The sequence below is a fragment of the Rhinoraja longicauda genome, chromosome 16 (assembly GCF_053455715.1).
Source record: "Rhinoraja longicauda isolate Sanriku21f chromosome 16, sRhiLon1.1, whole genome shotgun sequence".
NCBI lineage: Eukaryota > Metazoa > Chordata > Chondrichthyes > Rajiformes > Arhynchobatidae > Rhinoraja > Rhinoraja longicauda.
In genome coordinates, this window is record NC_135968.1 from 43954344 (window position 1) to 43976270 (window position 21927).

Below are 21927 nucleotides of genomic sequence, written 5' to 3' on the forward strand. Positions count from 1 at the left end.
ACACTTTTCATAATTGTAATTGCATATCAAATTAGGTTTAGGTCAATTGAATGTTTTGTACAGCATCCCTGTGTTTTTCATTATTAGCTACTAATTATATATGATGTCCTTTTATAAGCTTGGAGCAAATATTTCCCAACTAATGCTAACATTAAGATAAGCAGAAAATGATGAAAAGCTCAACAAGTCGGGCAACATCCGTGGCAATAGAAACACAATCAATGTTTCAGGACAAAAAAGTAAATGTGTTTTAAGTTGCAGAGAGGTGGTCAGGTGAAGTTTGCAGAGGGAATGTCTGTGTTAGAGGGCAGATCCAAAGTTGACAAGATAACAATTGGTCTAACTAAAACTATAGTTTGGAGGCAGAAGGGATAAAGTAACCAATTGATTTAATAGTACAGCCACGTCAACAAAAATAGAAAGTTAGACACAAAATGCTGGAGTAAGTCAGCGGGACAGGCAGCATCTCTGGAGAGAAGGAATGGGGACGTTTCGGGTCGAGAGCCTTCTTCAGACTGAGAGTCGGCGGAGAGGGAAACTCGAGAGATGGGGAGGGTAAGGTGTGAAAACGACAGATCAAAGCAGGCGATTATTTTGTTTTCAGGCCTTACTCTTCCTTATCCCAAGTTACCCTCTCCCCCGATTCTCAGTCTGAAGAAACATCACCCATTCCTTCTCTCCAGAGATGCTGCCTGTCCAGCTGGGTTACTACAGCATTTTGTGTCTATCTTCAGTGTAAACCAGCATCTACAGTTCCTGCCTAAACAAAAATAGGAAACTGGGTGGCTACTAGAAATTGTGAAATTCGTTATTTACTCCTTAGGGGTGTAATTGCTCAGAAAGAAAATGTGCTGTTTCTTAAGTCTACATTGAATATTGTTGGAGCAATGTCGAAGGCCAACAATAGAGAATTATATTGAATTAAACTGAGAACCAACTGAAAGCTCAGGATCCCCTAAATCAACTGAATGGAGATATTCTACAAAATGGTCACTGAATCTGCATGGTTTTTTCAATGTACTGTGAATTGAAGCTTTGGCTATAAGCACTCTCTGGAATCCTGGATGGTGGGAAAGAAATAGGCAAACCACCCCCTGTTGTATTGGAACATATTGTGAGAAGCCCAATGGTTGATGGAAATGACAGGCCAGACCAATGAATTGCTGAGGAACGAGTCCCTTGAATGCTGAAAAGGGATGGAAAAGTGTTAAGGAGGAATTCCATTAAAGGTTGTGCAAATTGTAAACATGATCCTTTCAATGTGGAGCCGGGCAAAGTGGAAGATGAAGAAAAGGAGAATCTCATTCTTGCCCTGGCTAGAAAAAGAAGGGGTGAGAGCAGAAGTATAGATAAATGGAGGAATAAAGCTGAGAGCCATGTTGGCCACGGTCGACAGATGGGTCAATACTCTGCATAAAAATGAGCTTGCATCCTTTCATTTTAACTCCATCACACTCTCACATCTCTACCTTCAATCTTCTACAATATTTATTGATGACCATGGTAAGCTTTAACTTCAGTCTGGACATCCTGCAACATTGAAGACAAAGTATTCAAAATTTGAGTTCACCCTTTTTACAATCTCCCTCTCCACAGATTTAGCTTCACTTCAGTTTGTTTTCTATTTTTTAATCTGTTATTTTTTTAAATCATTGTTACTTTGAAAACTTTGGTTTGGACCATATCTGATCTCTTTACCCCTCTCTGCAACTTAACATATTCGTCTCCTCACTTTTCTGGACGAGTGAAGGGTCTTAGATCTGCAACACTGACTGCATGTCTCTCCCCACTGGTGCTGTCAAACCTGTTGAGTTGCTTCTATCATTACCAGTATATGTTTTTCAATTCCAGCATAGGCCTACCGTTGCTGCTCATGCCAATATTATATTATTTCATTGCAGTAAATGGAAAATTTGGCGAACTGCAAGCAAACAGTTATTCAGTGAACTTTGGCATTTGCCAATAATAAAACAGAAAATGGTGTAATCACTCATCACAACAGGCACCATCTGTGGAGAAAGAAATATTTAACATTTCAGGTTGAAGATCATCAGAAGCAGGAAAGGGGAAACAAAAAGTACAGTTTTAGTGTGCAGAGATGGTGTGGGCAGGATAGATAGGATAAAAAATATTTTTGATTTAGCCATGGCTAGTAATAATCAATTCATAGCATTTTCTGTTTTTAGGATTTTCAGCTCTACAACGTTTTTAATTTTCATTTAGAAATTGCCACATACATGCCACAACACTGTTGTCATCACCCAATGTTCTTACCCATTGGAGGACTCCTACATTGTATTTTTCTCCCAGAGAGCTCTTCCATTTTCTGACCTTTTGTTTTATCTTTCTGGCTCATCTCATTGGTGATGGGGCTTTGGCTCAAAGCTCCACTACATTTCTTTGCAGAACTTACTAAACAAATTGTTTCAAAAGGCTTGATTTTCCCTTCCCTTATGTATTTCTAACTGAAGCATCTTGGATCACTTTGCATTAATATTTTCTAATAAGAATCAACAATGTATATTTAAGTGAAATGAAAATAAGGTAACAATTTCATATACATGTGCCATATTCAATTTGCTATGTAGTTTTAGCTTAATACTCCTGAAACCTGACTGGGATTAAAAAAATAAAATAGACCATATTAAAATAGTGTAATGTTTGTTAAATTTCATTTATAAATATTGCAAATGATAACTTAAACACTTTTTCCATGTATTTAATACAGATGGCGAGGCCTTATACCTGTTGGCCGACGTATACCAAGAACGAGATTTGTTGCTTTCAAAGTCCCATTGAAAGGAGTAAGCACATTTTTTGGGGGTTATTTTGAATGCATTCTTTGATATGGAACAAATTGAATTTGTAAATTCTCGCACACAATTATTCTGGTCTGTTTGAGCTTTAGACTCAGAGAATTGTGAGGGGAATAAATGGTAAAGGTATAAATCACAGCTGGGCAACCTTTTGGGGGAAATGCTTAAACTGCTTCCAACTTTATTTCACTTGACTCAAATCTCATACCACACATGGATAGCAAAGAGATTTGTGCTTAACCTTTCATAACCTGTCCATGTTAGAAAGCAAAGGTATTTATTCACAAAATGCTGGAGTAACGTTTTCGGGTCGAGACCCCAATGTGCGAAAGGCTAATGTACAAAACAATCTGAAAATTGAACATTATATTCCAATAGCAACCAAACCTGTTATCTGTCTGAGGCTAATTCATTATTTTTGTACTCTACCCCTTTTATGAAAACATGTTCTAGTATTTTTTTTAATGGCTTTTTCAACCTGCCTTCCCATTTTCATTTGTTCTTTTAATTCACATTATTTTGTATCTTTTTAATTATTCTGCAAAATGGCACAGCTTTTCACATTCTGCATTGAATGTCCTAACTTCCCACTCCCCCATTTCTTCAACTTGCATAGAAAGGTTTTGTTTCAATTCATTTTCATTCTATCATTTTCCATTTGTAAAATTACATCACTGTTCCACTTTGCAAAATGCTAATAACTCTTCACAATTTCAGTGTTTTAAAATTTTCCCCTCAACTTTCTCTGTTCTTTTGATTTCTTTTGGTCCCAGTATCCCTGAATTGTCACTTTAGAGGGCTTGATTTCAGTGAGAAATGCTGGCAGTTCTATGAAATGCACGATTGGAAGCCTATGATTTTTAGTCCCCACACTCTAGGAAGGATGTGATCAAGATAAAGAAGGCACAGAAAACATTCACAAGCAAGTTGTCTGGAAAGGAAGGCTTGAGTGTTGAAGGGGGATTGGAAAGGCTATGTCTATTTTCCGTGGAGCGAAGGAGACTGAGAGATGGCATGATCGTGGTATATAAAATTATGAACAGGATTGATAGCGTAGATTGCCAGTGTCTGGTTCCTTGGTAGAGGCATCTAAACCTAGGCATAGGTTATAAGTGAGAAGGAGAAGATGTAAACAAGATCTGAGGGAAAATTGTGTAGGAAGGGACTGCAGATGCTGGTGTAAACCGAAGATAGACACAAAAAGTTGGAATAACAGTGGGATAGGCAGCATCTCTGGAGAGGAGGAATGGGTGGCGTTTTGGGTCGAGACACTTCATCAGACCCGAAACGTCACCCTTTCTTTCTCTCCAGAGATGCTGCCTGTCCCGCCCGCTGAGTTACTCCAGCTTTTTGTGTCTGTCTAAGGGAAAATGTGTACACACAGAGTAGTTTGTATGTTGAATGAGCAGCCAGAGGTGGTGTTGGGGGCAAGAACAATAACACCATTTTTAAGAAGCATTTGAACAGGTACTTGGAGAAATAAGGCATGACGACATAAGGAATTAAAGCAGGAAAATGGTGAATTTGCTTTGGAATGTATTCCAGGTTAGACGTGATCCGTTTCACCAATTCCATTCATTTCAATGGACAGAAATAGCAACATGAATAGGTGTAGGAAAGAAAACCAGATGGTGGTTTAAATTGAAGGCAGACACAAAATGCTGGAGTAACTCAGCGGGTCAGGCAGAATGGGTGACGTTTCGGATCGAGACCCTTCAGACTGTTTTTATTTTTGTTTCTTTTTGCAATTGCTTTAAATTAATTGAGTTAATATATTTTATTCGGGTCTTTAAATTATTTAAAATAAATTATGTACATTATTTAGCAGCCAGTTAAGGCTGAAGACATGGCTTGACTGGCAGTCATAATATATATGGGTGAGGATTGTTTGAGAATGCCATGTGATTGAAGTCCTTCTGCTGCAGGCATATTACCAGCTAGGTTGAAGCAGGGTTCTGTAGGGAAGTTGTTGCCAAAAGGTCTAATCCAGGTAATATGCACTGGATGAGTAATTCGTGGGCAGGCTTGGCGGCTCGCAGCTGCCATCAATTCTTGATCAATTAGATCTTTCTCCTTGCAGAGCGTCCTTATTTACTGACAATTGTGTATTATCACTTCCACTTTGAACATTCATCTATCCAATCTTGAGTCTCTTAACAACTTCTCTGAATTAATTCCCTATTTTATTTCAGTCATTTTTTTTTTAACTTCCTTTCCCTATAACCACAGAAACTTGCGTTCCTGCTTTCTTGGAAGTTTCGTAATTTATCAGTTTGCCTCGCTACAGTTCCTAAAACTAGATTCAAGACTCCTACTCTTTGTAGAACACAAGTGTCTTGCTCTCCTTCATACAGGAAGCCTAAAGTAAATATATTTGTTATGTTTTCTCTTTGCAGACAATAAGTCAAAGGCTTTCAGCTAATCAGAAGTTTTCTCCAAAAGATCTTATAGCAAATATAAAAGAGCAAAATGAAGAACTTGGATTGATAATTGACCTGACATATACAACTCGCTATTATACTGAAAAGGTATAAATAATCTTCACTTCACCATTAAATTTGACTATCATTGAAATTGAATGGTCAATTTATGTGTCCACACAATGCTTTATTTGGTTTAGGATTTGCCTAAAAGCGTACAATATCAAAAGTTATATACAGTTGGGCTTGAAGTACCAGATGATGCAACCATTCTTCAGTTTAAAAGAAGAGTCAGAAAATTTTTATGGGAAAATGCTGACAATGGTAAGTATTAAACAATTCTCGTTAACCTTTCTTAATTGGTAGATGTAGCAGTTTATACCCTGAGGGCAAACAAGAGTTAACACCAGAAGTATACACTGATCAGCCAAAACATTATGACCACTGACGGGCAAAGTGAATAACATTGATTATCTTGTTACAATGGCACCTGTCAAGGGGTGGGATATATTAGGCAGCAAGTGAACAGTAAGTTCTTGAAGTTGATATGTTGGATGCAGGAGAAATGGGCAGGAGTAAAGACCTGAGTGACTTTGACAAGGGCCAAATTGTTATGGCCAGATGATTGGGTCAGAGCATCTCTGAAACGGCAAAGATGTGGGGTGCTCCCAGTCAGCAGTGAGTGGTGAGTACCTACCGACAGTGGTCCGAGGAGGGACAAACCACAAACCGGCGACAGGGTGTTGGGCGCCCAAGGCTCATCGATGCGTGAGGGAAATGAAGGCTCTCCCGTCTGGTCCGAAACGACAAGGTCTACTGTGGCACAAGTCACAGAAAATTTTAATGGTGGTTACGGGAGGAATTTGTCACAATACACAGTGCACCGCACCCTGCTGCGTATGGGGCTGCACACGGAGGACCAACAGCATATTAGGCAGGTGGTCAAAATGTTTTGGCTCATCAGGTCATAATGTTTTGGCTGATCGGGTGTATGAAACTTTGACTGGTTTGGGAAGATGTAGGATGGATTGGGATAGTGTTCAATCAATTTATTTAGTTTATGCATTGTCTCTGAGATGCTTGTTGAATTCAGCATTTTGAATTAGATCATTTCTTTTACCAGGTAGAAAACTTTTTGCACCTGTTATTCATAGACTATTTTCAAAGATCGAATCTGTGTAGCTCGGTACTCAGGAGAAGCAAACCATCAGTCACCCTTTATGCATTTGTGGGATATTAATAGAACCTGGTTGGGAAATATTATGAGATTAATGATTGGAGAGCAAAGGTTCAGTCAATAATATTAGCACATTGGTTGGTTCAAATGCATTGACATCCATTTTGTGCTGGAGCATTCTGGTTACATGCTGCCCCTTCGTAGTATTCTCTCACTGAAAGCAATAGTTCATCACAAGTTTAATGTTACACACAAATTTCCTGGCATCTTGTGGATCAGAAACAAGAATAAAATGCAATGGAAACTGGGGGAGAATGGTAACTCATGATGTACTGCTGTGAGCTCTCGACTGCTTTTATGCAGAGTTTTAAACTGTGCACTAACCATGTGAAGCAGTTTGTTCATAGTAATCTTGCTGCGAGTTTACTTTCTCACAGGAGATTTTGTGAATCGCATCAGAATAGATGGTGCCCTTCATTGCCTTAAGAGTGTATTTTCCAAGCCAACGGTGGTGTTATTCATAGGATGCACTGCCCACAGCACAAGTTATACACCTCTAAGATTAGTTTCCCTGATGTGTCGGCTAGCAGTTTCTAGAAATTTGTGTTGACATGTTAGCATTGGAACAGTTCTGCGATATCCTCAAAGTCCTGTTTCATGGTGAGCTGGTCTGTTAACACCCCACAAACTGAAGAAAGGAGTGACTAACAGTTTGTTTCTCATGGCTGACAACAATGTAAACAGTGTGAACACTTGGTATGATCTGTTAGACTGATTTCACACAGATGCAACAGACCAACTAGAAGCAGATGTGAATCAGAGGAGCTTCCACTGTTTTAGTGTGCACCTGGTGTGCATTCACCAAGATATTTGTGGGCATTTGCATGTGACTGCTGGGGAGCTGAACAAAGGTTTCATCTAATACATTAAATGTTCCCTAATCCCCAGATCTATTAACATCTGGGTATTAGGGATTGCACGGTGGCGCAACGGTAGAGTTGCTGCCTTACAGCGAATGCAGTGCCGGAGACTCAGGTTTGATCCTGACTATGGGTGCTGTACTGTACGGAGTTTGTACGTTCTCCCCGTGACCTGCGTGGGTTTTCTCCGAGATCTTCGGTTTCCTCCCACACTCCAAAGACGTACAGGTATGTAGGTTAATTGACTGGGTAAATGTAAAAAATGTCCCTAGTGTGTGTAGGATAGTGTTAATGTGCGGGGATCGCTGGGCGGCGCGGACTTGGTGGGCCGAAGGGCCTGTTTCCGCGCTGTATCTCTAAATCTAAAAAACATCCTAAGCATACATATACTTAAATCTAAGTGGTGAAGCCCAATGGCATTAAGATGGAAACCATTGATCAACAAATGCAAAAGTGTGATCAGTAGTTCAGGGCCTTGGGAATACTGAAGATACCTTTCAGTATACCTGAGCCAGAGTAGTTTGAATAGTGCATTGTCTGCACAGTTTGAGAAACGGTGAAATTTGGTCATTCGGGAGAAATTACATTTGGCATGTTATTTGAAGGTGATTAACAAGATCAAGAAGGTGATGACGATAATACAGCATTATATATTTATTGTCAAGGACACTCTTGAAGCAAAGTTTTATTTTGTTCTACTGTAACCCCCATCAGATACAGACTGTATCCACGTTCTCCACAGATGCTGCCTGACCCACTGAGTTAATCCAGCACTTTGTAAACCAGTATTTGCAGTTCCTCGTATCTCTTTTTTACTGACTGTATGATAGTGTGTGAGAGATGAGAAAATAATGAGAAGAGTAAGTTCTTTGACTTTAGTCTTTCTTCCTTGTCTCCTTTGCCAGTCATCCTTTTAAAGGGACGGGCACTCACATTTTCAAGTGGACAGCTTGAGGCAGAGAAAGGATACAGCATAGTTAAGGCAATGTTATGGTGTCTTTTCTCCTTGTTGCGACTCCAGACGCATTGACAAAATTGGATGGCAGTGGCAAAGATGGGCATGAAGTATTTTGCGGTTTCATAAAGTTTCCTACTGTACACATGCAAAAAATATTGCAAACCATGCTTTCTGATTCCATGTTCTGGACTAAACACAAGTGGGTTTCTCCATTTTCTTCACATTCATGGTCAATAAGCATGGAATGACCTGTCATTAAATTACACAATTTGCTCCTCCTCAATTATTTTTCATTTTTGTTAAGTATTCCTCGCCCATCTGTTTGTGATGAGCATTGTTTGAAATGGCACACTCTCTGGTGTAGTGTGGTTTTCTGGATACTATTGTTTGCTCACTTGTGAAGAGTGACTAAGTGAAAAACACAGAACTGTATAATTTAAAAATTGAGTGGTAAAGGACATTTGGGCAAACTGGAATATGACCAAGAACCTGAGAGAAGGATATACACTCACAAAGCAAATGCTATGGAGGTTAATGTGATCAAATAAACATGAAAATACAAAGTGGAGTGAGATTTTATTGCATAACAGAACAAAATGCAAGTATGTGTGCATCCCTATTTGCCTATGCTAACCCATTTAGGCAGTTAATAGGCTACCCATACTGACTCCAAGATTCTTTCTACCACAGCATTGCTCCTGTTGACATTTGAGCTATTTGTTTTTGTGGCAGCAGTTCATTTACTACTGGGGAAGAACAGCTCTCCACTTCATCCAGTAATACATATTATTAGAGTGGAGCACATGATTTAACCTTTCTGAATTTGTTGCTGCCATTCAATGTCGTTTTACAACTATCAAAGCATCCAAATTCCAACTCTGTATTGATTTGTTTAAAATAATGGAGTTAGCCTTCCATCTTACAAATCTTCATATTTTTCACAAACTCCCTTCTTGCAAGTAATGCCAAAACTGGAACTTAAATGAAAGGTTGTGCATTCTAGCAGTGAGCCAGGTGCCAAACTATCAGAATTTCTTTGCAATCAGGTAGCAGATTATCAGAGGTTTAGAGTACTGGAAATATGCAAGATCATTACTCTTAGTTGTTGTAAGGTGGAAGTTTAGTTTAGAGATACAGTATGGAAACAGGCCCTACGGCTCACCCGGTCTGCGCTAACCAGCACTAGTTCTATCCTTCACACTAGGGACAATTTACAGAAGCCAATTAACCTACAAACATGCGTGTGTTTGGAATGTAGGAGGAAACCAAAGCATCCGGAGAAAACCCTTGCAGTCACAGACAGAATGTACAAACTTTGTACGGACAGCACCCACAATCGGGTTCGAACCCAGGCCTCTGGTGCTGTAGGGCAACAATTGTGCCACTGTGTCTTTAGTTTAATTTCTGAGTGCTGCCAGATTGCACGCTGACGTGAATGGTGTAAGAGCAAGGCAGTTGGTCTTGATGAGTTTGTGACGTTTGCTGGGGAAATGGGGAATCTTTGATCACCTATGTAGATGATCAAAAATTCCCCCATCTCTGCCAACTGGCCAATTGACCATGTCAATATTTATAGACCCATGCTGCAGAGTACAATGTACACTGAAAACAGGGTCTCGCACGCCCTTTCCCTGTTTCAGTCCCACTCTATCATCTCATGGGAAAATGTTTTGTGCCTGTTAGCTAGAATCGTGCATGAATGGCTGTTTGATGTTAATCATGTAAACATATCGCAACAAGATCTATTTTTATTATGGGAGAAACTAATTATTGACAATCACATGCGTCAAAATGAAAATGATTTATTTTATCCCTAGATTGAAAGTTGAATAATACATAGTTTGTCTACTATTTTATGCCCTTTCCAAGCACTGACGAATATCATGGTACCTTTGCCAAAGTGCAAAAAAGCAAAATAATTTATGGCAAAGTTTTAATGATGACTCGTTTGAATTTATCTTTAGATAAAATCATTGGAGTTCACTGTACAGGTGGGATTAATAGAACTGGATACCTTATCTGCAGGTAAATATTGTTGAAATCTGAATTATTTTATTTTAGTCTTTAATCTTCCTGGGATTCCCCTATGTGAGGAATCTCATACAAATATAGGATTGTCATTGTAAGTGTTTGCAATATTATAAAATTCCTATTTATTTATTCGGTATGAATTAAATATGTTAATAACTTCTCTATGTGCCAACTAATGAGGTAAAATGTAAGTCAGCTCTTTTAAATCAAGTATGTTTTTCTTAGTTTATAGAACATGAGAGATGATGAGAGCCCATTGCTTTTTCACTGGCTCTTTAAAAATCAATCTAATCTATTTTCTGCACCTTATCTAAAGCCTGCTAATGTTATCCCCTTCAATTTCTTATCCAATTCTCCTTTTGTAATTTGAATCTTTTTCCATGACCTTCCATGGAACTGCTTTCCAAAACCAAGCAACTTATTGCATTAAAATCTACAGTTCTTTTTGCTGCTTTTGCCATTTACCCTCACCTTCTCTCATCTGTTATCATAACTGGTGTCCTTTGTTCCATTCAAAGAAATTTGGTTGCTTCTTCTCCAAGGCCTTGATGTTCTTCCTAAAGTCTGCTAGAATTTATATAATCAAGATTGTTTTAATGCCATATGCCAAGAAACGGAACAATGAAATTCTTACTTATACTGAACTTTTAAATTTGTTGTTTATTTAGTTTTCAGAGTACTATGTTTACATGTCACAACAGACATGTAAACATAGTACTCTGAAAACTAAATAAACAACAAATTTAAAAGTTCAGTATATATATATTTTTAAACGAACAGACAAACAAACAATCTTTATAACACATCGAAGGATTAAAGAGATGGTGGCAACATGGAAAATTAGCTCAGATAGATAAAATCCAAAATTAGCTCAGATAGATAAAATAGTTTTTAAGTGATGTCTAAGCTAGTACTAAATTAAACGTATATTTTTTGTTTTGGTTTCAAATTAGATACCTGATTGATGTAGAAGAAATGGACCCTGACACAATAATTGAACGTATGTATTTTATTTATCCTAAAGGCATTCATTTCCGTATCAAAGGTGGACCTTTCTTAATCACCTTTTTTCCATGCTTTTCAAATATCAAGATTTCAATACTGCTCGGGGTCACAAAATGGATGGAGTTGTATATCTGGCTGACCTTCGATGTGGACCAACGAGAAGGTGACTTTTTAAAATTATTGTTTTATTATAAAATTATAAAAGCTATTGAACACATTATTTCATTTTTATGCCAGGCAATGTGGTGAGATTGAGAACCTGTGTCATTCGCATCCAGAAAATTTAAGTTCAGCTCATAGTCAGTGTGTAGTATATTTGGACTCGATATCCTCTGGCAAGGAGAAAAAATTCTGACTTCTCAATATTCTTTCCAGTTCACTGCTTCTGGTGTTGGTACTTGATTTCCTTACTCTGGGTAAGGTAGACTGTGCATCTCCCCTATCCATTCCCATCATGATCTTAAACACCTTTATAAGATTACTGCTTGTCCTCCTGCACTTCAAGGAATAGAGTCTTAGCTTACCCAACCTCTCCCTATAGCTCAGGCCCTCAAATCCTGGCAGCATCCTCATAAATCTTCTCTGCATTCTTTCCAGCTTAACATATTTCCCATAGCAGGGTGACCAAAACTGAATCTCAATACTCTAAATGGTGTCTCACCAATGTCTTGTACCCGATGTCTTGTACAACTGTAACATAACATCCCAACAGCTATACTCAATAACCTGACTGATGACGACCAATATGCCAAAAGCATAGATGAACACCCTATCTATCTACCTGTGACACCACTTTCAAGGAACAATGTACTGCACTCCTAGATTCCTCTGCTCTATACTTCCCAGAGCCCCGCCTTTCACTGTGAAGGTCCTGCCCTGGTTTGACTTCCCAGAATGCATCAAATTCCATTAACCATTCCTCAGCCCCCTTGTCCATCAAGATCCTGCTCTAATTTTTGATAACCATCTACTATCTAACTATCTACAATACCACCCACTATGGTGTCATCTGCAAACTTGCTAATCAGGCCTTAAACATTCTCATCCAAGTCGTTGATATAAATCACAAACAGCAATGGGCCTGACACTGATCCTTGAGGCACACCACTGATCACATGCCTCCAGTCTGATAAATAACCTTCCACCATCTCCCTCTTTTTCCTTCCATAAGCCAATTTTCTATCCAGAGGGCTAATTTTCTCCCTGGATCCCATTTGATTTAGACTTCCAGAGCAGCCTACCTTGCAGAACCTTATCAAATGCCTTGCTGAAAACTATATGGACAATGTCTACGGCTCTGCCCTCATCAAACTTTTCGGTTGCATCTTCAAAAGACTCAATTAGATTCGTGAGACACAATCTCCCAGGGTCAAGATTAAGAACCTTGTAACCTGATGCCAAGACAACAACCTCACCCTCAAGGTTAGTAAGATAAAAGAGGTTGTGATTGACTTCAGGAAGCAAAGCTGTACACATACATTGATGGCTCCGCAGTAGAGATTGTTAAAAGCTTCAAGTTCTGAGAAGAAGAAAGCATTTTATCAGGACGTATCACTGCATGGTTTAGGAATAGCTCCAGCCATGACCGCAAGAAATTGCAGAGCTGTGGACATAGCCCAGATCATCACGCAAACCAACCTCCCTTCCATGGACTCCATGCACACTTCATGCTGCCTAATCAAGGATCAGTCTTTTCCCGGTGACTCCCTCTTCTACCCTATCCCATCAGGCAAGAGGTACAAAACACATACCTCCAGATTCAGGGACAGTTTCTTCCCAGCTGTTATCAGGCAACTGAACAGTTCTCTCACCAGCTAGGGTGTGAACCTGACCTCCCATCTGCCTCATTGGAGACTTTTGAACTATCTTTAATGGACTTTATCTTGCACTAAATGTGATACCCTTTAATACTCTTATCTGTACACTGTCGTCAGCTTGATAATAATCAGATGTAGTCTTTTCATTGACTGGATAGCACTCAACAAAAAAGCTTTTCACTATACCTAGGTATATGTGACAATGATGAATTAAACTAAACTAAAAAACCATGGTCACTATCCCTATTCAAACCCTTGTCTACCCAAACGCATATATATTTTATCCCTCAGAATACTCTCCAGTAACCTGCCCACCACAGATGTTAGATTCACTGGTCTATAGTTCCCAGGCTTTTCCTTGTAGCCCTTCTTAAATAGAGGCACATTTGGTACCCTCCAGTCTTCAAGAACCTCGACCATATCTAATGATGATTCGTATATCTCAGTGCAATTTCCTCTCTAACTTCCCACAGTGTCCCTGTATATATCTGATCAGGCCTGTGGGTTTTGTATACCTTCATACGCCTTACGCTCAACACTTCCTCCACTGTAATACTGACTGCAAATAATAATAATGTGAGGGAGAAAAGGCTGTTTTTCTGTCATGAACACCAAATCAGTAATAGAAAGACAACAGTAAATCAAATATTGAAACTAAATGTATTCCATGATATTGAAGCCACCAGTATTACCATTTTACTTTGCATAGCGGCAGAAAGGAGCTTTGTTTGATTTTTGTTTTTTTCATTTGCAGTAATCTGGGAATTGATGTGTTTGATGCAGAGCCGGAACCGGAACCAGAACTATTGGAACCTTACCCTTCGTACTCTTTAAGACCACATGGCCCTAGGCATATGCTTGATGATTTTCCGGAGTAAGGAACCAAGTTATTTTTTCATTATGGTTTCTGGAACCATGACAGATGCACATGAAATACTTCAATAGGTTGTTGGTATTTGTTTCGATAATCACCACAGACTTGCGATGTGAGGCCTTTTAGTCCATTGTGCCAGCCGAGAAAGAGATATCCAGATAGATCTTGCCTTTCAGCTTTAGCTCTGTGCATCCTTGCAGGTTACTGCTCTCCAAATACATATCTATGTAATGCTTAAATATAGTAGGCTATTTGCCTCCATCATCATTTCATGCTGCAAGTTCTAGATCCCCTAGTATCCTCCCAGGTGAATTATATTTCCATTTCTCCGTAATCAGTTTTCTTTAACGAAATGACCCCTCTGCTAAGGAAAATAAATCGTGTCTCTTGTTCCTATGTCCACTGTGTCTATGTTCCTTATATTATACACTTCAATTAATTCTCCCCTCTGATCTAAGGAAGACAACCCTGACCTATCCAATTTTTTCTTGGATGTTTACTTGAAGAATTGTGACCTGGAAGGCTATGGATCTGTTGTTGGAAAGTGAGATGAGATTGGGTCACTGCTTTTTAACTTGCACAAGTATGTTGGGCTGAATGGCCACCTTCCACGTCATAAATTTTGTGTCTAAATTGCTTTATTTGTAAAAGGCTTATTGGAAGAATTACAAGTGTATTCGTGTTCCAAACATCTGCTTCAGATCTAATTCTACAGTTTAGAAGTTTTGTATGTTTCATCTGAGTGCATTTTGTACCAGATTTTAAACTTTAGAGATACAGTGCGGAAATTGGCCCATTGAGTACACACCGACTAGCAGTCAACCCATACACTAATACTATCCTACATACTGGGGACAATTTTACAACTTACCGAAACCAATTAACCTGCAAACCTGTACGTATTTGTAGTATGGGAAGAAACTGGACCATGTGGTCACAGGGAGAACGTACAAACTAAGTACAGACTGCACCTGTAGTCAGAATCAAATCGTCGTCTCTGGAGCTGTAAGACAACTCTACCGTTGCACAACTGTGCCACCCTTTTTACAATCTTGCAAGCTTCTCAATTTCAACAAGATAAAATCTCATACTTGAATATTTTCTCTCAATAACTTCATTAACAATTATTTAAAACTCAAAACAAGTTACATTTGAATATTTAGCCTAACCTCTCTTGCAGATTATTTTCCATTACCCATATCTAAAGATTAGATTTCTAAAATAACATTTGATGTACACTTGATATTTAGCCTGATGCTGTATAATACAAATAATGCTATGTTTCTTGTTTCTCCATCCTCGCCTCCATCCAAAAATAGGCCCGATTCAAGGCATGGATCATTGTATGGAGCATTGTCTCTTTCTGCTCGAGTATTTGACGTTGCCCCATCTAATAGATGGCATGACAGGTAAATTACTATATTTTATATTCTTAAACATGGAAACTTTGCAAGCACTTTAACTTGTCAGTCACATAAGGCCTACAATAATCTTCTCATTAGAAGGATTCTTCCTGGCATGGTGTGCATGTCAAAATAACCACATACATCATAGCATGAACACACCAAAATGACCTGCATGCAATGAGTTTAAAAAAAAAATTACAGATCATCTAAATTGTATCCCCTGATTTGTCCAGAAATTCAAAACATTACCTACATTCAAAATTACTTCAAAAGATCATACTCCAATCAGAGGCTCCGAGCCCATTCCTTTTGTTCAACTTGGGGATGACGATACCTTCTATCTGGGACAGATTTTTTTATGGCAAATCCAATATGTTCGTAGGGCATGCCGCCCAAGTTCCCCATCCATCACCGATCTCCCTAATAAGTCCAGCATTGAAAAATAGAGTACTGCCCATCGGTGAATTTTTGGCAGCATGCTTGATATACCCTGCCTACATATGCATTGCGGAAATGCCAAAGTTTCTCAATAGCTCAAGGAAATTATGGCAAATGCTGACAGGTTTTGGTCTGAGCTGTTTTGTTGAACTTTTTTCCCCCCAATTAGTTGATTCCTTTTAGATACTAGACGAGTTCCGCAAGGAAGCCTGTTTTGGTAGGTTATACGGCATGGCATCCATGGAGTGCTAGCTGCCTGGATACAGAATTGGCTTCATGAAAGGAAGTGGAGGGTGGTGGTGGAAGGCTATTTTTGGACTGGAAGCCTTTAACGTGCCTCAGGGTGCTAGGCCCCATACTTTTTGTGGTTTATACCAACAAGTTAGATGAGAATGCACAAAACATGATTTGTAACATTGTAGGTGACACTAAAGGAGGTTGTATCGTAGACAGTGAAAGTGGTTATCAGAAATTACAGTGGGATCTTGATTAGCTGGGCAAGTTAGCTACAACTAATAGTCCATTTATTTTGGGAGCATGTGCTCTAGTTTTAGCAACATATGGAGGATATGCCCAGATCAATTATACAATTATTCCCTGGAGTTCTAAGTTTCATTTGGATAGGAGGATGTGTGATTTTGTTGGATAGGTTCTAAGAAAGAAAATAACCGTTATTATGGCCATTACAACGATGCATACAAAACTTAACAATCACTTTTTTATTTAGGTCTCGACCTCTTCCTCCTCCACTTCCTCCACCTCCACCTCCACTTCTTTACGGTGAACGCAGATCTCTTCCCCATTTTGATGACTATGGTCCAGATGAATATATTGGACATATTTGGAGTAATGGAAGAAACTGGACCACGCGGTCACAGGGAGAACGTACAACCTACGCACAGACTGCACCTGTAGTCAGAATCAAATCGTCGTCTTTGGAGCTGTAAGACAACTCTACCATTGCACAATAGTGCCACCCTTTTTGCAATCTTGCACCAAAGCTTCTCAATTTCAACAAGATAAAATTTCATACTTGAGTATTTTCTCTCAATAACTTCATTAACAATTATTTAAAACTCGAAACAAGTTACATTTGAATATATGGCTTAACGTCTCTTGTGGATTATTTTCCATTACACATATCTAAAGATTAGATTTTTAAAATAACATTTGATGTACACGTGTAGGAAAATAACTGCAGATGCTGGTACAAATCGAAGGTATCACAAAATGCTGGAATAACTCAGTAGGTCAGGCAGCATCTAGGGGAGAAGGAATGGGTGACGTTTCGGGTTGAGACGTCTGAAGAAGGGTCTCGACCCGAAACGTCACCCATTCCTTCTCTCCTAGATGCTCCCTGACCTGCTGAGTTACTCCAGCATTTTGATGTACACTTGTTAGCCTGATGCTGTATAATACAAATAATGCTGTTTCTTGTTTCTCCATCCACGCCTCCATCCAAAAATAGGCCCGATTCAAGGCCTGGTCCATCGTATGGAGCATTGCCTCTATCTGCTCGAGAACTTGACGTTCCCCCATATAATAGACGACTTGACAGGTAAATTACTATATTTTATATTCTTAAACATGGAAACTTTGCAAGCACTTTAACTTTAGATAGTTCCTCTGTTCCTCTCTTCCCCTCCTCCTTCCCAGATCTCCCTCTATCTTCCTGTCTCCACCTATATCCTTCCTTTGTCCCGCCCCCCTGACATCAGTCTGAAGAAGGGTCTCGACCCGAAACGTCACCCATTTCTTCTCTCCCGAGATGCTGCCTGACCTGCTGAGTTACTCCAGCATTTTGTGAATAAGCACTTTAACTTAGCGGCGGCACGGTAGCGCAGCGGTAGAGTTGCTGCTTTACAACGAATGCAGCGCCGGAGACTCAGGTTCGATCCTGACTACGGGTGCTGCACTGTAAGGAGTTTGTACGTTCTCCCCGTGACCTGCGTGGGTTTTCTCCGAGATCTTCGGTTTCCTCCCACACTCCAAAGACGTACAGGTATGTAGGTTAATTGGCTGGGTAAATGTAAAAATTGTCCCTAGTGGGTGTAGGATAGTGTTAATGTACGGGGATCGCTGGGCGGCACGGACTTGGTGGGCCGAAAAGGCCTGTTTCCGGCTGTATATATATATGATATATGATATATATATATATATATATATGAACTTGTCAGTCACATAAGGCCTACAATAATCTTCTCATTAGAAGGATTCTTCCTGGCATGGCGTGCATGTCAAAATAACCACATACATCATAGCATGAACACACCAAAATGTGACCTGCCTGCAATGAGTTAAAAAAAAAATTACAGGTCATCTAAATTGTATCCCCTGATTTATCCAGAAATTCAAAACATTACCTACATTCAAAATTACTTCAAAAGATATACTCCAATCAGAGGTGTTCAAGGTAATTAGCAATTTCCTCATCAAGAGTAGAGATGAGTATTGAATACTATGTAAAATAATTGTACCATGGGATCAGGGCTTTGATTCTGAATTCCCAATTTCCAGTATTATGTAAAAGAATATTTAGAACATTTATTTTTAGCTTCCCTGTGCATGTTATTTTCAGATGTATTAGTAATGTGCCTATTGGTGCAAAGTGTATAAATATACAAGTGTACAATTTTTAGCATCAATATTGCAGATGAAGTTCAAGTGGGAATTGGAAGAAACCAGACCTATGCATTAAATGATGGGACTTCAGTTTTGGGAGGTTAGCCTAATGATTGCATTCTGTGAACTAAATGAATACAGAAAATATATTTTATCATAGGCACATTTGACAGAGATGTGTTCTTTTAAATCTAGGTTTAACCATTTCAATGAGCACAAAGTGGTACGCAGTCTGGACGAAAATTCACGTCTACACAGTAGATATGCTCCATATTCTACAAGACTTCCAGTGCCTCAGGATCACTTCAGGGACGATTTTGAAAGAAAACCTTATTCCATTTCAGGCAGAAGAGATTTAGAACCACAGGGCTCTGCCCCAAACACTATTTTTACACGCGATTATAACCATGGCAATCCACCTGAACGTGGACCTCGGTTGAATAAATTAGGTGGTGGGCTGTATGATAATTTTGCTAGCTTCCGTGACTTTGAGTGGAACTAAATAACTACTGTCTGTAATGTATATTCATTTGTTTTTACTTTTGGGATGGTAAGTAAGCGCTTGTATTTTTCATTAGAAGTTTGTTTTATCCACATTTTTATACTGAGGGACCACAAACCTCTCCACTCCAGGCCTTTTATTATTTCTGTTGGCATCATATACTTAGAGAAAACTGCTAGCTTTAGCAGTATGTAATATAATGCAAACAGAAATATTTGGTCAATGGCTTTCTATATAAATCAATATGAAAATATGCTTATTGGCTTGGTTTCAAATTTTTTTAAAGAAAGTTTTCTGAGCACAACAGGCTAGATAACTTTACAAAATAAAGTTAGAGTCCTTAAATGTAACAAAATTGGGAATTGCACAGGTTGCCTCCTTGAATTAACCACCAGAAATTCATTTTTGTATTTGTATTCTGCACGTGTTTAGAAATGCGAAATATATCAAGATCGTTTTTAAATCTTGGTCATTTCTTGCTCCAAATAAGACAACTTCTGTGATGAAACATGCCGACTAAGTCTTGCAATTCAGCGAGGTAGCCCTGGTTATACCTGCTGAGTTTATAGAACCATATTCAGTGAAGTACTAAAAATAAATGTTTGTGTTTTGAAATAAATGTGTTGATGATTCTTTTCAATTTTTTGTACTCTACTATGAAAGGTCATTTTTAAAGGGGCTTTTTACAATTATATAGCAGCATGTCATATTAAATTGCACATGGAATAAATCTGCCATGCAGAGTTCTTAAAGCTTTTTGTGCTTATGTGGAATTTCACGGCTGGTGATCTTTGTGTAAAAAAAATCAAATGGAAGAGCTCAACCATACGTCAACCATATGAACAAAAATGAAAACAGTGAAGCGAAGATAAAGTCAAAATAATGGCTCAGTGATGCAACCATAATGCTTCCAAGTTTTTTGGTCCTGAAGGACAAACTAAAGATATTCTACTAAAGATTTAATATTTGCGGAAGGTGTGGTGGATGAGCAATTTGAATTTACATCTGTGCAGAAAAAAACCTGGAACAGTGGAAAAATACATTGTATTTTCATTTTTAAACATGGTTATATGAATGATTTTAATGGAATTAACTTGTAACATTGCAGTTTTGCACAACATGAATTGTTGGGATAATATTGAATAAAGTTTTGCAAAGTTACTGTTACAGGCATAAGATAATAACAACAAAGTTTGAAATTGCAATGAACATTAAATGGAATAATATCAAACTAGATATTCTAGCTGGAGTATGCAAATGAAGATAATGCACCTATAAAGAGAAGCAATTAATGCTTAGGCAATGGCATTGTATTGATCTGAAACATTATTTATTGTTCTCACTACAAGTGCTGCCTGACCTGCTGTGCATTTCCTTTACTTTTTATTGTTATTTAAAATTTCCGGCATTTTAAATATTTGATGTTCCTATTTCATCCAAATGACAAAAAATGGTAGAAATGGCACTGGCTGAGTATTGCGAAATCCTATTGCTGGCAAGAAACCAAATGTACTTAGAAAAATTAAGATCTGAAATTGAATTAACTGCAATGGTTTGAACACCTTTTAAAAAAAGGGAAATGAAAGTGTTGTCTGTGTAAAAAATGTCATTAGGAGCTGACTTGGATCAAGAAAATATGATTAATTTCAGGATGTGTAAAGCAGATTGAGATTCACTTAGAAATAATGGATAAACTTATTCAACTTTTGCTACTGAATTAGTGGATGAAAAGTTGAGAGCAATGGTACCATTAATCGTTTTTCATTTGCTTCCCCCTGCAAGCTTGATTTCCCTGTTTTCTCCTGTCCCACTCTGCCACTTCTCCCTCTGTGCTTCCCCCTCAAATTGGGATTGCCAATTTGGGTGTATGGTCTTGAGTCTATGGCTATTAGGTTGTTATTCTATAACTCCACTCCTGGTGTGCCTGGGAATTCAATCAATTTGTTACAAAATATTTTATAGAAGCAAACACATTAGGGCAGGTAGTACTCAACTCTGAGAACTATTTAATATATTGACATTCTCAGCATCCACAGATGGAATTCGTATGCTTCTCGGCTGCATTGGAAAAGTTATTATTCAAGCCCTTTAGTTTTTGTTTCATGTCTTTAAAGATATTAAAAGATGCAAAAAGTCATAAATGTAATCACTTTTTTTTAAACATATGGTTGACAAAATTGTATTTAAAAAAATCTTTTGATACATCTTTTTTTGTTTTTCCTAACTATTCATTGAAAATTGTGTCTATTAAATTCTGATGTAGTTTCTCTTGTGCAATATTCTTCCTGGTTTCCTCTTGCCTGCAATTTGATTTAGGTTGTTGATTTGTTTGATTTCAGTAGAGTGTTTCCCTACAGTTAGTTAGCAAAGTAAAACAAAAATACAGTAAGCATGTAAAAGAATTTGGATGCGTTTGATAAATTCATAATGATGCCTTACTAGATCAAACATACTCTTCAGATCCTAATAATGTTTGAGGCCAAGATACTATGGGATACAACATTAAGCAAAAAACTTTTCTATTTTTCTTATCCTTAATTTGCCCGTTAAAATTAATTAGATCAGAGCAGGGAAAATGTATTGACCTGAAGCATCGACTCTTTCTCTCCACAACTACCACCTTGCTTGAGTATTTCCAGTATTCTGTTCTGAGGTATCAGCGAATCAGAGCGTAGGTACAAAAAAAAATCAAACTGGCCTTTAATATAAAATTTTGGAGAATAGTCACGGAAAAATTTGTCATTAACTGCACAATGTTGCCTCTGGAGGTGCTATAACTGGGGAAGGGGAGAGATCCATAGAAAATAAACCATGCACAATGACAAATTACAGCAGATACAAAGATAGATTTTCCATGGAACTACAGTGAGATTTCATGACTAAATATAGAATGTAAGTGAAGTGGCAATGGAGGATAACTTGATAAGAAAATTCAGTACCG

General features: G+C 38.4%; 1 protein-coding gene across 2 annotated transcripts in view; it reads left to right on the forward strand.

Moving 5' to 3' along the window:
* LOC144601503 (RNA/RNP complex-1-interacting phosphatase-like) overlaps window positions 1-21223 on the forward strand; it is a 49970-nt gene extending 28747 nt beyond the window's left edge. For both annotated transcript variants that reach the window (XM_078413710.1, XM_078413709.1), the window contains exons 3-13: window positions 2729-2804; window positions 5213-5344; window positions 5437-5560; window positions 10256-10316; window positions 11276-11322; window positions 11415-11490; window positions 13899-14018; window positions 15338-15427; window positions 16590-16805; window positions 17331-17420; window positions 18680-21223. In XM_078413710.1, coding sequence (XP_078269836.1) covers window positions 2729-2804; window positions 5213-5344; window positions 5437-5560; window positions 10256-10316; window positions 11276-11322; window positions 11415-11490; window positions 13899-14018; window positions 15338-15427; window positions 16590-16805; window positions 17331-17420; window positions 18680-18986 — 1339 coding nt within the window. In that variant the 3' untranslated portion in view covers window positions 18987-21223. The remainder of the gene's footprint in view (window positions 1-2728; window positions 2805-5212; window positions 5345-5436; window positions 5561-10255; window positions 10317-11275; window positions 11323-11414; window positions 11491-13898; window positions 14019-15337; window positions 15428-16589; window positions 16806-17330; window positions 17421-18679) is intronic.
* The last annotated feature ends 704 nt before the right edge of the window (window positions 21224-21927 follow it).